A 13,531-nucleotide genomic window follows, 5' to 3' on the forward strand; every position below is an offset into this window, starting at 1 on the left:
TTTCTCTGGAATACCACCTGTAATATTCTAGTGCACACCAGTGCACTCTGGTACACACTTTGTGAACCGGTGGTGTAGATGATGATGGACAGAAGCGAATATTAATGACTCCTGAAAAATGAAACTACTACAAAAAAAAAAAAGACAGGTAATTTAACAACCCCTCCACAAAAATATCCACCTTATGAACAAGTTATTTACACAATTTAAAGAGTCTCACCCTTTCAACTCCGCCAAGGACCCGTCCAGATTGAAAACCGCATAACGTTTCTTCAACTTCTTCCCTTCCTCCTTGGACGCAGGGAGGACCATCGCCAGGTACGGCCCATCCACTTCGAAAAATATGGAATTCTCACTTCGTACGGTGTACGACAGCGTCTCGGGGTCCACCAGTTCGTGGTACACGTGATTCGTGAAACTATCCTGCAAATACAACAGTATATCTTAAACGTTTTTATTGTAGTGAGACTATATTTCACATAATTACTTTCACTAGTGACATGGTAAAATATTAGTGGAACATCTGATTTACACAAAATGAATAGTATTGATATTTGTTTTAAAAATTTTATATATATTTTTTTCAAATAAAATTTAAAAATCATCACATTTGAATAGTTGCTCTGTTGGCTCAAAGAAATGAAATCGTGAAAATAACAGAAATTTCCTCATAAAGTTCTCTCAATCACTTTGTCATTAATAATTTTAAAAAAAGTTTAAAAATAGTTTGGCTAAAACTTACGTTAAATCTCCAAAACAAACTCGTACCCAAAACATGTAATTTAGAAAAATGCAAAAACTGCACAAAAAAAATAGATTACATATTAAAAACCTGTTCAAATGACAATACAATCAAACCTCAGTAACACAAACCTGAAGGGATCCATAATTTTTCATTAGAATAACAAAGTTTATGCTAATGAAACTACTGAAAAATTTTATCTCTTTTTCTATAGTTTCTAAATAAAATTGAATATATTTTTTTCTCTTTTGGTACCAACATATCACACCTGAAGAAAAGAAAAAACATGCTTCAAGGAATGCTTCAAGGAAACTTGCACACAATTTTGTACAGCAAAAAATGTACTTACTTTTTTTTTTACAGATTGTAAAATACAATTTAAGGATGGCTACATATGTGGCTCAAAAACACATTTGGTACTTTACTACTTTTAATTGTATTTAAGACAGAAGAACAAAGCAAAGATTTTAAAACTAATTGCAAAACAAATACATACATACCTTCATTTTGGAAGAATATGTCATTCCTAAGCCTTTTTTTTCCCCCCAACATGCAATGACAAAAGCAATGGCACAAATATTATTTTGGTTGAAACTTCTCATATTTTTATATTAGCCGTCCTTTACTACATGTAATTTTTCAGAACAAAAACCATTTTTTACTACATAATAACCATATTTTTGTGTTCAACAAATTACATAGCACTACAACTCTTCAGTATTTTCAAGGGATTGTGAAAACACTTAGTATTAATGAGAGATTTGCATTAACAGGGTTTTTATTATCGAGGTTTCAGGGAGATGCTGCAGCGTCTTCTCACATCTGCGCTGGGTTATCCAATACCTGAGGCATGAGACAGGAATAACATCCATCCATGCTACTGGCTTCTTATTGACATTTCCTCACAACTTAATGTGCGTTTGTACTGTAATTTTGTATTTTTTTTTTTAACTAATAAAAAGTAAAAATAAAATTTGTAAAAAAAAAAATATTATATCTCTTGGGTTGGACTCAAAATATATATAAAAAAATGTAAACTAATTACAGTGACACCTTATATATAAAAAACCATGTTACAGTCTAACCTCTAACCTAACAAGGTTTGTATTAACCATCAGTGACGTAGCCAGGATATGTGTATGAGCGGTGTTAAGAAGCATGCCCCCCCCCCCCCCCCTTGTATTAAAGGGGGGGGGGGGGGTCCGGGGGTCCTCCCCCGGGAAAATTTGGATTTTAAGGTGTAAAATAGTGCTATTTAAGCAGTTTTCGGTACTTAAATTTAAATACTGTAATGGTAAAGATTTTATTAATATTAATATGAAATTTGTTTGAGTGATGATGAATAAGAAATTAATTAAATATTTGGGGTTAAAGGGGAAGGGGGGGGTTGAACCCTTAAGCCCCCCCCCGGCTACGCCCTGTTAACCATACTATTACACGAGAACGATCAGGTCTTGCGCGCACCTTGACCATCTTGTTGAGGACGGCGTTGGTGTAGGAGATGGTGACCTTGGGCTTCCCGGCATGCGTGCTCCTCACCACGTAGTTCTCGGGGAAGGACTCGGGCAGGATGCACCAGATGCCGTCCGTGTCCAGCTCGAGCGGCCGGCCGACCTGCTCGATGATCTCCCGCGCCTTGGTGATGATGTGGGCGCCCGTGTAGCACACGATGCCCGCCATCTCCATGCTGTGCCACCGCGCCCTGCGACACGCCATCACGCTAAATAAACCCACCGTCTGTAGGAACGTACCAAAATTAATGTTATAAAGCTTTTAAAAAAAAATATGTGTGTGTGTGTGTGTATATATGTGTGTATGTATATATATATATATATATATATATATATATATATATATATATAGAGAGAGAGAGAGAGAGAGAGAGAGAGAGAGAGAGAGTGTGTGTGTGTGTGAGTGTGCTTAAGACCGTACGGCAGAAGTGAAAACTCCATTGGCAATCGCAATCAATGTTTATAATGTTTTTTTGTTTTTTTTCAATTTATAATATTAGCACGATAAACCACTAAATACACACACTAACCTAACAATGTGAACCAAATAATTGTTAAAATAATTATTATTACGTACCAATAATAACTATTAAATTAATAATGACAATTATTACGTATTAATTGAATGTACTGAACACAGCAACACAGCAGCGAAGAGCAGCTCACTGTATCTTTCTCGCTCGGTTATACACTCGGCGGTCCCGTGTTCACCCGATGGAGCCTTTCACCTCAGAGCGTGACGGATCAGCCTAACTTGCTATCTACGAAAAAAATGTGTGCGCGGTGCGCCAAAAGAAAGTTTTCACTATAAAAAAAAATATATATAAAAAAATTAAAAAAACACTAGATATTTTCCACATGACTTAGTTGGAATATCTTCAACTTGAAACAAGGTGTCAAAAAAAAAAACGTTAGAAAAAAGGCTGCTGGAAATTTAAAGGTTTAGTGACTTTCAGGTCTTTAATTTTTGATTTCAGAATCATTTTGTGACCAGACTTTCAGTTTCCTTATATTTTTTTTGGTGACTTTCGTGTTCTTGCACTGTGAGAGTTGTGAATAACTGTCTCTAGTGACACAGCTGTCAAGAAGAAGTCGCATGGATCTCTTCCTTGAGCATGAAACTTAACATTATTAATCCCAATCCCAGCTGTACTGCAAGAAAACTGTGGACATGCACACAGTAGGTACAATTTCATGTGCTAGGCAGGAGGTTGATTCTGAACAAAGCCTTATTAAATTTCTACATTTTAAATGCATGAAAATTAACGATAAATAGACAGTGAATGAAACATAGTGAATTGTGATAAAACCAAAATAACACCGAAAAACATGGTAATAAACAATATAACACCATTTGCAGCAATGGTTGGTTGTAACCAAAATTGTTTCAGACAAAAGTATTAGATAAAAATGATAGAATTTTTAAACAATTTTAACGGATTCTGTGTGAAATCTTTTTTTCTCCTCTAAACCTTGTTTTATCCACCCCTCGCAGTTATGGTTGGTCATATCAAAAATTTATTTATAAGAGTTTTTGGTATTACTCTTATAATATATAAGATGTGATATAGGTCATATTAAAGGAGTTATAGCGATTTTTCTGTTTTTAAAAAAACCTTCCCATTTTCTACCTCTTTGGTTGGATTTTGCCCATTAAAAAACTTATCAGAGATTTTCCATTACTATATTTTATGCATCAGTTTAAAAGTGATTTGTGAAAAATTGCTACAGTTAGCGTGTCCATAAAAATGTGATTTTATATATAAATATACGAAATAAAAAACTATCTCAAATTTTCTGGAAGTCACACCATGGTAACGGTTAAAATACATAGATAGTATTTCTTTTAAATCCACCTAAAAATAAATGCTACAAGGTACTGCCTAGTAACTATAGGTACTATTTGTAATCAATGTCACTTACCCTCTCCTCATTACGTAACCATAGAAAGAATTCAGAATGCACTTATGTGCTAACTGAAGAGAGTCGTATAAAACTTCTCGATTCTTAGCAGATTTTATTTCGCCGGCATCACCCTTTGCTACGGCGTCTGCAACCTGTTTCTTGGCAGTCTAGAACAAAATATGATCAAAAAGAATTACTACCAAAGTAGGGAATTTTCACAAGTTATCATATACTCTCATGTGGTGTGCTTTGTGTAAACTTTTTACTTTCTAATAAATGGGTGCATGTACCAACTGGGATTTTACTTGTTTTCACAGGTGACTAAAACCTGCAATGGGTCAGCACAAAATATCTAAGTAAGAATTCTGCAAGTTAATCAAATAGAGTCATAGGTACATTCCTCCTCAACTGTTCAAGCCAGTCGAAAGCATAAAGTAATTCCCACCATTTATAAATGGTATGACCCAATCAAACTTTATATTCTCATTCTTCTAATCCCATACTTCTAAGTTTGAAAACCTTTTGAGGCTTGCGACAAATCCACTTCTTATAGGTATGTGTGTACAAGCCAAATTATACGGCCAATAGTGACAAACCGAAATTAATTTAAATTGTTTGGCATGCTTTTGTATACTCTATCCTTTTAATTAAACATATTTTCCACGCAACAGGTTTTGTTTTTACATCAATAACTTTACCTTAAGGGCCCCGCCTACCTGAGCACACATACGGTGTGCAGAGCTTTAGGAAAAACAACGTGATTTCAAAACTACTCAAGATATCCGAGTGGGGCCTATTTACGAATAGCATTTAAGAGTTCGCTGAGGAGCGAAAAGTACTTTTAAGTTCGGATTAAGTTTTTAAACTGTATTTTTAGAAGCGTTAAAATGCCTAAAACGCGTGTTTTCAGAGTGATTTTTAGGCTTAAAACAATCTGTACAGATTCTTGAAAGCACTTAAGGGACTTGCATAACACCTTTATCTTCACTTCTCCGCCATATAATGTTAAGGTCACCGCTCAAATTTCACAGTTATCCTGTGACGACGTGACGAATGCGCGCCAGTTCAGAGACTTGCGCTTAGAGGCTATACCGCGCTGGAAATACCAGCAAGCGTCGCGTTTATCATCCCGCGTCACTAACACACATACACCCCTGACGAGGCGGGCCCCTTAACAAAAATGCTTTTCTCGCATAAAAAATTGCACCTCTACTTTTCGAACTTGGTTTTGAGCGTGCCATGTGCGACGACTGCGCAACGGAACGCGGCGCGCACTGACCTTGGACAGTCCCTTGTACTCGTAGCGCCGGTCCCTGAAGGCCCGCACGGTGTCCACGTAGAAGCTGTTCTCCTTCTGGCAGATGGTGGTGAGCCTCTCCTCCGTGCGGGTGACGTGCGCCTTCTTGTACGCCTTGCGGCAGTACTCGGACAGCCGCTTCTTCTCGTACGCGGCCTGGTCCTCCCGGCTGAGCGCGTGGAACGCTCGGGCCGGCCCGCCGGGGAACTGCGGGGGGAACTTCTCCATCTCCAGCTGCTGCTGGATCCGCTGGAACTCGTTCCGACTCGCCGGCACTGGAACAACCCCCCCGAGGGGACTGTAACTCGAGAACACTAGCACTACATACCTCCAACAGAACCACTACGCCAACTGTTTGTAACGTTTTCAAATCCGGTGAACTGTGAATTTTTCGAGAACGTGAAAACATTCGTTTCCACTGAACTGTACATGTGTTCTGAAAATTATAATAAATAAATAAAAAAAATATCTGTGAGGCTGAAGTGTGCAGTAATTGGGGCGAGTGCTCAACACACTCAAATATACAAACCCTTAATCGAACTCCGTTGAGTTTTGGGCATTACTTAGGTCGCAAGTGTGCACTGTCCTAGGGGCCATTATGGCGATGATGAAACACAAGGAAACAGCGGGCGCCTCTCTTGTTCGAGATGAAAGCAAACAGGACAGCAAGATTTGCAATCGTAAACACTAACAAAATGACTTGCAGACCAGAAGGTAATCAACTAGAATACTAACTCTGCAGTGTTAGTAAGTACATGGTTCACCACATCCATTATCGGTGATATATGGTTTGGACCTCAAATCAGAGCTTTGGTTTCATCCTGTACACATTCTTACAACAGTGATGCCAATGGACACATCGAAAATGTGTGTATGTAGGAGACTTTATTTTTTTTTTTTTTTAAAAAGAAGCATTTAAAAATCTCTCAATTATGGGTGCACATATTAACATGTGATATTATAAGTGCCTAAAAATATATTTTCATTACTTAAAAATAGGTACCTACAAAATTGTACCTAGTTTATTACCAATTACACTAAATTAGGAAAGCCTCATGTGTTGACCAAACTTAAAAGCTCATAGTGTGTGCAGTGCTATAGCAACATTAACACTTTCTAAAGAGAATAAAATGAGAAACTAGTTCTAAGAAATCCCCAGTGGAAAGAAAATTCACAGACATGGCGACAGAGACATTCCAGTGCATGTCTAGACCCTTGAACGTGGTACTCTGAGACTGCCAGACACTGATATACCAAGTAAAACGCAATGTCAGAGAACATACTTATCTCCCCTCGCCACATCCACGGCATCCTTCGCTGACATTTAGCTCCCGGTCTGTTGAAATCGCAAGCGGCACACACCGTTTCGTCAACCATAGCGGAAGGCTGCAATCTGTTCGTCAAAATGATGTTGGGGTACATGGCTCCTAAAAAAAATATATATATTTCGCGACAATCACGTCAGTTAACCAATCGGTCAAGTCCGATTAAATTTTTATGCAAGATGACTGCAGCTGACTCACCCACATCCAAATGGTAAATGATAGGCCTCTCGTTGCGCTGTGGGTTGTTGCGCAGTTCAGACAGCTTAGCTCTTATGTCCGTTACTACTTCTTCGAAGTTTGTCACAGTTTCTAGAGGGATGTTTTCCTCCACCTCTATAGCATGCTTCATCGCCTCTTCCACTCCTTCGGCCAACTTGTCGAACACCTCTGGGACCTGAGTTGAAACAGACGTGCTTAGATATATTCAAAACCATTTCTACTGCAAAAAAAAAAAAAAAAAAATATTAACTTTTACAAGGAAAGTTTAAAGGAACACTTATTTTTTTGATTAATAAAAAATTCAGTAGTAGAAACTGTTAGAAAATAACATTTATAACGAAAAACTATAACAGTAGTCTGTATTTCATAATGTCTAACATCATAAACATATATTTTCAAGAATTAACAAGTAAATGTATAGTGCCAATTAAAAAAAAAAGGGGGTTAAATAATTCTTTGAATTTTGTATTAAAAGTAACAATTCCTCAAACATATTAGTAAAGTTACCTAAAAGATGACATATGAAGGTCTGTCTATAGAAGGGTTATACTAACAAACAATTATTATTTCACGGGAGAAACTATTTGTAGCAGTAGGTCACTACCAATAAGGCATTCCATTTACTAAGTCATATGGTCAAACCGAGCCAAAAGTTTTAATAGTAAAAAAAAATATTATTAAAAAAAAATCATTTTTCAATTACAGTTTCTTAAAAGTGAAAAATTAAATATTATCAGATGATTCTATTGATGAACTACAAGAAACCGTACTTCCAGAATTTTCATATTTATTTTCCTTTCAAAAAAAAAATTTTTTTTTTTTACATTAAAAAAATTTTTCCTTCTATTTTTGTGTCCAAAACTTTTATGGTCTTTGGGTATGCTTATCAACAGGGCACACACGCGCCAACAGCAGTTGCTGCGCGGCGGGAAGAGAGAGACCATGCACCAGGCGGAAGCGACAGGGCAGGTTGGCGCAGAACACGCCCATGCTCTTGGGTATGCTTGGCAACAGCAGTTGCTGTGCAGCGGGAAGAGAGAGACCACGCACCAGGCGGAAGCGACAGGGCAGGTTGGCGCAGAACACGCCCATGCTCTTGGGTATGCTTGGCAACAGCAGTTGCTGTGCAGCGGGAAGAGAGAGACCATGCACCAGGCGGAAGCGACAGGGCAGGTTGGCGCAGAACACGCCCATGCTCTTGGGTATGCTTGGCAAAGAGCACACGTAAGCCAACAGCAGTTGCTGTGCAGCCGGAAGAGAGAGACCACGCACCAGGCGGAAGCGGCAGGGCAGATTGGCGCGGAACACGCCCATGCTCTTGGGTATGTCTGGCAACAGGGCGCACGCGCGCCAACAGCAGTTGCTGCGCGGCGGGAAGAGAGAGACCACGCACCAGGCGGAAGCGGCAGGGCAGGTCGGCGCGGAACACGCCCATGCTCTTGGGTATGTCTGGCAACAGGGCGCACGCGCGCCAACAGCAGTTGCTGCGCGGCGGGAAGAGAGAGACCACGCACCAGGCGGAAGCGGCAGGGCAGTACGGCGCGGAACACACCCATGCTCTTGGGTATGTCTGGCAACAGGGCGCACGCGCGCCAACAGCAGTTGCTGTGCCGCGGGAAGAGAGAAACCACGCACCAGGCGGAAGCGGCAGGGCAGGTCGGCGCGGAACAAGCCCATGCTCTTGGGTATGTCTGGCAACAGGGCGCACGCGCGCCAACAGCAGTTGCTGTGCAGCCGGAAGAGAGAGACCACGCACCAGGCGGAAGCGGCAGGGCAGTACGGCGCGGAACACACCCATGCTCTTGGGTATGTCTGGCAACAGGGCGCACGCGCGCCAACAGCAGTTGCTGTGCCGCGGGAAGAGAGAAACCACGCACCAGGCGGAAGCGGCAGGGCAGGTCGGCGCGGAACAAGCCCATGCTCTTGGGTATGTCTGGCAACAGGGCGCACGCGCGCCAACAGCAGTTGCTGTGCAGCCGGAAGAGAGAGACCACGCACCAGGCGGAAGCGGCAGGGCAGGTCGGCGCGGAACAAGCCCATGCTCTTGGGTATGTCTGGCAACAGGGCGCACGCGCGCCAACAGCAGTTGCTGTGCAGCCGGAAGAGAGAGACCACGCACCAGGCGGAAGCGGCAGGGCAGGTCGGCGCGGAACAAGCCCATGCTCTTGGGTATGTCTGGCAACAGGGCGCACGCGCGCCAACAGCAGTTGCTGTGCAGCCGGAAGAGAGAGACCACGCACCAGGCGGAAGCGGCAGGGCAGGTCGGCGCGGAACAAGCCCATGCTCTTGGGTATGTCTGGCAACAGGGCGCACGCGCGCCAACAGCAGTTGCTGTGCAGCCGGAAGAGAGAGACCACGCACCAGGCGGAAGCGGCAGGGCAGGTCGGCGCGGAACAAGCCCATGCTCTTGGGTATGTCTGGCAACAGGGCGCACGCGCGCCAACAGCAGTTGCTGTGCAGCCGGAAGAGAGAGACCACGCACCAGGCGGAAGCGGCAGGGCAGGTCGGCGCGGAACAAGCCCATGCTCTTGGGTATGTCTGGCAACAGGGCGCACGCGCGCCAACAGCAGTTGCTGTGCAGCCGGAAGAGAGAGACCACGCACCAGGCGGAAGCGGCAGGGCAGGTCGGCGCGGAACACGCCCGACTCGAGCGCCTCCACGTGGCCGCCCACGTACGTCTCCTGGTCCAGCACGTGGCCGTCCGCCGTCATCTTGTTCAGCTCCGTCTCCTGCTTGTTGGGGAACACGATCCGGGCGTGGTAGGCCTCCACCATGAGCAGCGCCTCGCACAGCGTCCCGGAGCCCTTCCTCAGCACCTGCGGGCCGCGAGAGTCCCTACTAGTCCCCCCGTCAGCCTCGCTCCGCTGGTGGTCCTACTGCAGGGTTGCATGTCTGGCACACCAAACTAGATGCGAATATCGTTTTCATTTGTTTTAACGCGATCGAGCCTGTAATTTACTGTCAACGAAAATTAATAAAATAAATACTCAGTATACAATATCAATACAAACATGTATAGTAACCTATGGAAAACTTGATGCTTACAACACCATTCCTGACATTTTAAACACTTCTCTTTGATTCACTTGCAAGGTACTATTAATAATTATTACATTTAATGTTTTTTTTTTTACTTTTTTTTTTAGCAATACAGTAAAAAAATTAGTTGTCTGGAAAGTCGGTTTACGGACGATAGTTTAACGTGTCACGTCATAACAAAACATTGATGAAATGATTGCATACTTTAATGAATTAAATTGAATCATTTTTATTGAATTATCACTATTTCGTATGGATACAAAAGTGTGAAATGAAATATACAATTTAATTGATAAATTTACTCTTATTTGCACTCATTAATTCAAATATGTTTATTACTTTAAGGAACAGATTATTTTAACTATAACTTTTATACAAAGAAGTGAAATGAAATCTACAATTTAAATAATAAATTTACTTTTATTTGCACTCATTAATTCAAATATGTTTATTACTTTAACGAACAGATTATTTTAACTATAACGTTTATACATGTTTGCTATTTAACTTCTTCCAATCTGTGTTATTCTGTTAAGGATAGGACGATGATAGGAAAAGTAGGATACGAATGGGAGTGTTTCAAGTTTAATGTGCCTCGAAAAAGTCAAATCGATGGTTGTTCCAATCGAGTGGAAGAGAGATAGATGCGGCACAACCGTACAATGAGCGTAACGGGACACAGCGCAAGGGGACAATGTGCATAAGGGGACAATGAGTCATCCGTTTTCTTGCGTGCAGCCGGCAATCATCGATTTATTAGACATTGTCACGTCAAAAAATACTTGTGTTAAGGATGCTGTACCATGAATGTAAAACACGCACCTCGTCCGGCTCCATGGGGATGATGGTGCACAGCGCAAAGATGAACGGGTGCACGTACTTCATGTACAGGTAGTACGTGGCTACGGCGTCGGACACGGAGTAGTTGGACAGCACCTGGGGCTGCTCCGACGCCAGGCGGCACATGTCCTCCGGGTCCAGCTCGACGGGGTCATAGCGCAGCTTGGCCTTCGCCACTGCCTTCAGGTTCTGGGAGCCGACGGGCAGGTACGAGTCCCGCTTCACCCAGCTGCGGGGGAAGGGGGGGGGGGGGGCGGCAGGACACGTCCGACTATAGCATCATCCCACCTGCTCTCACGTTCAACCGACACCGCCCCGGACGTTCCCTACTGTCCGCAATGACAGGGTCCTGCCACTGAACTGCAAACGAGTCCTCTCGTGACCTCGTTGCCAACATGACACAAAGACAGAATACAACCACTGCAGCTCATTCCCGACAACCTTTACACTTCTCTTTTATTCACTTGTCATGAGATACTTTTTTTTATAATTATTATTTTTTTCATTTTAGCAATACATTAAAATAAATATGCAATATTTATAAAGCTTCTGCTAAAACTGTTTTTTTATAATCAAATATAAAATTATTAAGGATATTTTATGAATCTAAATTTTAAAAAAATACAGAAAAACATTTTTTTTTCACACTTCACATACCTAAAATATATCAAGATGAAAATGAGAGAAATAGATATATGGAACAATAAGTGTTGAGGGGAAGGGGGGGGGGGGGGGAGAGACTGGAAAAGGATTTTCTTAAACCTAGGAATTTTTTTATTTTGATAATAAATTTGTCGATAAACTGATTATATACATAATAAAAAGAGAACTGCTAATAATTTTTAATTATTTGTTACATGTAACAATCTTGCATGTACATATTATGTTGCTGAAAGCAAATCCAAATTTCTCGATAAATCATCTTGGGTAACAGTCTTTTCATTTAAATATTACGTGAGTGAGTCCCACTTGCTGTTGTATTGGTAACAAATAACAAAAAAAATATTTGATTTGAAATGTTTAAAAGAATATCAAATTATTCACGACAACCAAATATTTTCCGAATACTCACAGAGCCCTTGAATTTACCTTTATCATCACCAACTTATAATTAATGTTCCATGAATGTTAAACTAACTAAAGCAATCACAAATAATTGAATTTAGGCATAAAAATTTATTTGGATGATAGTGTTTCATGAATAACATGGGGAAAGATGGGATTTCATATTGCGGATGTTGCTCTTAGGCTAAGTTAGGAGGGACAGTAGAATCTTGACTTACTGAGTTAATATGGACTGCTGCTACCTCAGATAAGCAAAATCTTGGATAACACGGATATAATTCGAAAATCGTCATGTTTTTCAGTTGGCCCAGTGGTATCATTTTACAGGGTAACATTTATCCAGTTTTTCTTCTGTGTAAATTCTTTCACGTTACTTCATGATCCGCTTAACCAGTTAATTGCAATAACTGAGGTTAATTTAGTTACGGCATTCAACAAAGGTGAATCATTTTCTAGTTTCTCAATATAGAGTTACATATTGTATGTTTTTTCATTATATAAATTCATCTTTCTAGGGGGTGAAATGGGGGTGAGTTTGATTTAATATATAAAGATATATATATTAAATCTCAGAAACAAATTAAGTTAAGATGTAAATTATTTGGTAGGAATAATAAACAAACTAACTTACATTATTTTACCACATTGCGAGATTCTGGCCCTAAGTTGGTGTAAAGGGAGTAGGTTTGGTTTCAAGAACAAATGCATACTTCCGAATCAACTAGATCTGAGGGTAAGAAGTTATGAACGTACAACATGCACAACTTAGAGAGTTACGAATTACATTTTTCCAATTTTCTGAAATTCAATTTTTAAAGGGGTGAAAATGGGGTAAGTTTTGTTTTACTATTATGAAGAAAAAAAAATCATATCTCCAAAGCAAATAAAGTTGAATGTCAGGAACTGAATATGAAAAACCTAAATGGCACTCTAGGTCGGCTACGATAAAGCAGACGCTCGGTCAATGGAGACTCTACAGTAATTAAATTTCGAAATTTTCTCGCCGACAACTTACCAAAGACAATCCATGTGCATGGCCGGTCTGCACGCGTAGATGCCGTCCCTGTTGCGGGAGAACCCCGTCTCCTGCTTCATGTCGAGCTCGTGGACCGCGGCGCGGGCCTCCACGAACGGCCAGTCGAAGAAGTCCCCGTTGTACGTGACGAAGATGTGCGGCTTCACGTCCAGGATGTGGTCGAAGAACTTCTGCAGCAAGCTCATCTCGTCCGGCTCGTTGAACACCGTGAAGAGCCCCTCGAACTCGGGCTTGGGCGTGTATTCGAAATCTTCTATGTCGGAAGAGATGATCTCGCGGTTGGTTATCAAGTAGCCCTGGAAAACAGAATCTTAAAACAACGTGCAACCAAAACTGTTAAAACACTTTCACGCGAACGTTATTACTTACCAACACAATGATTTTTTTTACTGACCGACCAAAATGGAATGGACTGAACTGGACTGACTAAGTGAGAATCACTGAATGAATGAGTCAGTGAAAGGGTCAGGCATGACCAATCAATCAAAAAAAAGTTTTTTAAATACTCTCAGGCACATTTTTAACTTGAATGGTCTTAAGTATCTATAAAAA

At 41.2% G+C, this 13,531-nt stretch overlaps 1 protein-coding gene across 3 annotated transcripts in view; it reads right to left on the minus strand.

Annotated features, from left to right (window-relative positions):
- LOC134538212 (DNA polymerase epsilon catalytic subunit 1) overlaps positions 1-13,531 on the minus strand; it is a 58,392-nt gene that overhangs the window by 35,528 nt on the left and 9,333 nt on the right. For all 3 annotated transcript variants that reach the window (XM_063379313.1, XM_063379312.1, XM_063379314.1), the window contains exons 6-14: positions 12,959-13,275; positions 10,861-11,107; positions 9,603-9,815; positions 6,979-7,174; positions 6,739-6,882; positions 5,438-5,730; positions 4,177-4,325; positions 2,207-2,444; positions 221-423 (exon numbers count right to left, since the gene is read on the minus strand). In XM_063379313.1, the coding sequence (XP_063235383.1) occupies positions 221-423; positions 2,207-2,444; positions 4,177-4,325; positions 5,438-5,730; positions 6,739-6,882; positions 6,979-7,174; positions 9,603-9,815; positions 10,861-11,107; positions 12,959-13,275 (2,000 nt within the window). The remainder of the gene's footprint in view (positions 1-220; positions 424-2,206; positions 2,445-4,176; positions 4,326-5,437; positions 5,731-6,738; positions 6,883-6,978; positions 7,175-9,602; positions 9,816-10,860; positions 11,108-12,958; positions 13,276-13,531) is intronic.

The sequence above is a fragment of the Bacillus rossius genome, chromosome 13 (assembly GCF_032445375.1).
Source record: "Bacillus rossius redtenbacheri isolate Brsri chromosome 13, Brsri_v3, whole genome shotgun sequence".
In the NCBI taxonomy this organism is placed as follows: domain Eukaryota; kingdom Metazoa; phylum Arthropoda; class Insecta; order Phasmatodea; family Bacillidae; genus Bacillus; species Bacillus rossius.